General features: G+C 43.8%; 1 protein-coding gene across 1 annotated transcript; it reads right to left on the bottom strand.

The window, feature by feature from the left end:
- Positions 1–90: 90 nt before the first annotated feature.
- On the bottom strand, positions 91–3,153 carry dnajc28 (DnaJ (Hsp40) homolog, subfamily C, member 28). Its single transcript, XM_046399983.1, has 2 exons — positions 3,014–3,153; positions 91–1,295 (listed from the first exon to the last, which is right to left on the bottom strand). Exon 2 carries the CDS (start codon positions 1,283–1,285, stop codon positions 125–127), a length of 1,161 nt encoding a protein of 386 aa, XP_046255939.1. The 5' UTR covers positions 1,286–1,295; positions 3,014–3,153; the 3' UTR covers positions 91–124.
- Positions 3,154–3,169: the final 16 nt, after the last annotated feature.

Genomic DNA, 3,169 nt, shown 5'->3' on the forward strand with positions numbered 1-3,169 from the left:
GACATAAGCAGGTAAGCCAGTCTATCTAAAATACTAGCTGATGGATTGTAATGATTGATTTTAGCAGAAAAAATAAATAAACTTCGGATCTGAAATATTTTCCTGTTTACTTGGATTCAGAGTTTTAGTGTTTCAATCTCAGCAAATTCTTCATCCAAGACATCAGGCCTTGTTTTGTATGTTTATGCTTCGTAACAGCATTGGCTCTTTTTTTCTCTTCCTTCCTCCTCTCTCTCTCTTTCTCTCTCTCTCTCTGCTGGTCCAGTCTGTGTTGGCGAGCTCCTTTCACAGCGCGGTCAATCTCTCGTGACAAACTGAAGTGAACCATTTGCATGCTGAGCATTGGCACGATGAGGTTGTAATTGTCCACTACCTTGTTAAGTTTCGCCAGCTCCTCCTCTACAGATGTACATAGCTGCTCCCACTGGCTGTGCTCTCTGGGGCTCATGGGGTCACCGTGTCTGGCCCTCCCCTCCAATAACCTATTTCGGATCTTTGCAGCGGTCTCTCGGATGTCGCGTTGTGTGACGACCCACGGCGGCTGGTAACCATTGTCTACGAGGATTCGGTTCAGGTTGTAGGTCATAGGATCAGCATATGGATTGTGCTCAAACTTGTTGAGGGGCTTTCCAGCTCCACTCAGGTTCTTGAAGTCTCCTCGAGCCATGGACTCTTGGATTAGATCTTCCACAAGCCGTTCCACAGCCTGGGTGATTTTGATCTTCCGGCTGCGCTGACGCATATCGCGTTCCACCAGCGCCCCCTCTGCTGCAGCTGACCTCTCGTGCTCCCTCTGCCGATAGTCCAAAACCTTCTCAGCTGCTCGGTCGACACGAATCTGCCGGTACTGACGCTCGCGCTGGCTGGGCGGGCCTGAACCCACGCCCTCATAGCTGAGGTAGTGTCTGTGTGCAACTGCTGTACCTCTGGGCTCCTCATCTTCCACCTCCTTCCCCAAATCAGGTTGTCTGCTCTGGCGCTGATGTGCCACCACAGCTCGGTAGGCTTCTTCGACCCGCGCAAACAGCACTGCATCTGCAGTTGGAGAACCAGAGTCCGGATGGTAAAGCTTGGCTAGGCGCAAGTAAGCTTCTTTCACCTGCACAGGACTGCTGTGTCCCTCGTCAGGCAGCTGCAGAAGCCTGTAGCTCTCTTGCAGGCTGCGGCTGATCTGCAGACTGGTGCTGAGTGCTCTGAACAACAGGGACCGTCCAGACAAGGCGAGCAGTAAACGACCATGGCAAAGGTCACCGCGGGAAACCAGGAGGTGGAAAACACAACTCATTTCCAGCACACTATGGTGGATTTGAAAAGAAAAAGTTATTAAAAAAGAAGACCAGTCACAACTTATTTTGAAAGAAATGAAGCTCATTCTGTCAGATGGGGTATTTCTTGCAGAAACAATTGGAAGCAATGACAGAGCAGAATAAACTACCAATGGCACAAAAAAATAGCTTAAAAAAATCACTAACTAGTGTTGCCAAACTGGCAAGGAAAATTACAGGATTAAATCAGGTTCAGTTCTGAGTATTTTTCAAGGTATTACTGCCATCTAGTTGTTGTGGCTTGACTCACTAAATGGCCCTCTTATCTGTTGGCCTGTTCCTCTCCAGTTGCACTGTCTCTTTGCTGGAAAACATCAACATTTTTGACATATTGACAAATTTTATCACATTTAGCAGTACTCGGGGATCAATGTTTACCACATTTTAAAATGGTGTCTCGCTTGCAACATGAAATTGGCTACTTCAGTTGGTTTGTTCATGTTGCATTGATCTTCCTGATCAGTGAACGTATGTTAAGTTTTGTAACAGAGGTAAGAGGACATTAAATCATCTGATCTCTAACGATTTGACGGAAAAGTAGCAGTGCTGTTTTGTATCATAAGTGCCAGCCCAAAACACAAATTGGGCTTTATTTGACACAGACATGACCATAATGTACTATTACAAATAAGAAACTATTTCATGTTTTTTATGTGGAATTTGCTAATTAAATGTCATCCATATTTGTTCATGCAAAACCAGGGTCATCCCTATAGGAAAAGAAATGTGCTACTACTATGCAGGATTTCTCGGTCGCTGTTTGTAAACATGCCGCAGGAAAAAGAAAAAGCTGATAGTTGAATTTCACTTGGTATTTGATAACCAGTGAATGAGACTCACAATTAACTATGTTTCATTAACTATGTTTCTTCAGAATTGTGGATCCCAAAACAATCCCGAAAACAGCAAAACAATAAGAAAATAAGGACGAGACAGAGCCCTGGGTCTCAGCAGACAGATATCACCAATAGACAATTTGTGTATCAATACTAAATTTGTTTTTGAGCTGTTAAAGAGGAGAGCGGGCCCCCAAGACTCCAAATTAAATATTAGGGTTAACAGACAGAGCTGCAGAAAGACCTTATTTCAAAGCATAGTAATAGTTTATAGTTGTAATAACAGTAATAGTACAGAAGATACTTGACAGAAGGAGCAACCTGTTCATTTATTATTATTTTTATTCCACCGGGAGCTAACCGAAGAGCGCTGCTAAATTGTTCATTTAAATTTTAATTTGGATATAGAGCCCAGTATCACAAACAGCAATTTGCCTCAGAGGGGCTTTACAATCTGTACAATATCTAACAGCTCCTGTCCTTATCCAGTGAACAATGTCAATGCAATGTCACCGTAAGAGGTCTATAACAGAGCGAGCTAAACGAGAGAACAACTTTGTGTCACAAATCACGATACGTGCCCGGATTGAGGTGTACTTTCCGTTTAGCGGTCAGACCAAATTTCACGCCTGTCACAAGCTCCCACAAATCGGCAACTGTTGTGTGATATGACTGGTAACATCGGAACGTTGATTCACCGCTAGACAGGCAACGATAACGGCTAAGGAGGCTATCAAAAACAACCAAATATCCAGAGCAAGTCATTCAACGCCAGTGAACACTGAAAGCTCAACGGAAACTAAACCACACGCGATATTACGCTCAAAAATCTATGGAAATCAGGTCACTTACCCTTAATGTGATGTTACATTACATTTTCTTCTTCGTCTTCTTTTTCCGTCTTCTTCTTCTTCTTCTTCTACTTCTCCTTCTTCTTCTTCTTCTTCTTCTTCTTCTACTTCTCTACAGATTGGTTATCGCCATCTATCGTCCGTCCGAGGACAGAGG

This window comes from Scatophagus argus, chromosome 9 (genome assembly GCF_020382885.2).
Source record: "Scatophagus argus isolate fScaArg1 chromosome 9, fScaArg1.pri, whole genome shotgun sequence".
Lineage (NCBI taxonomy): Eukaryota > Metazoa > Chordata > Actinopteri > Scatophagidae > Scatophagus > Scatophagus argus.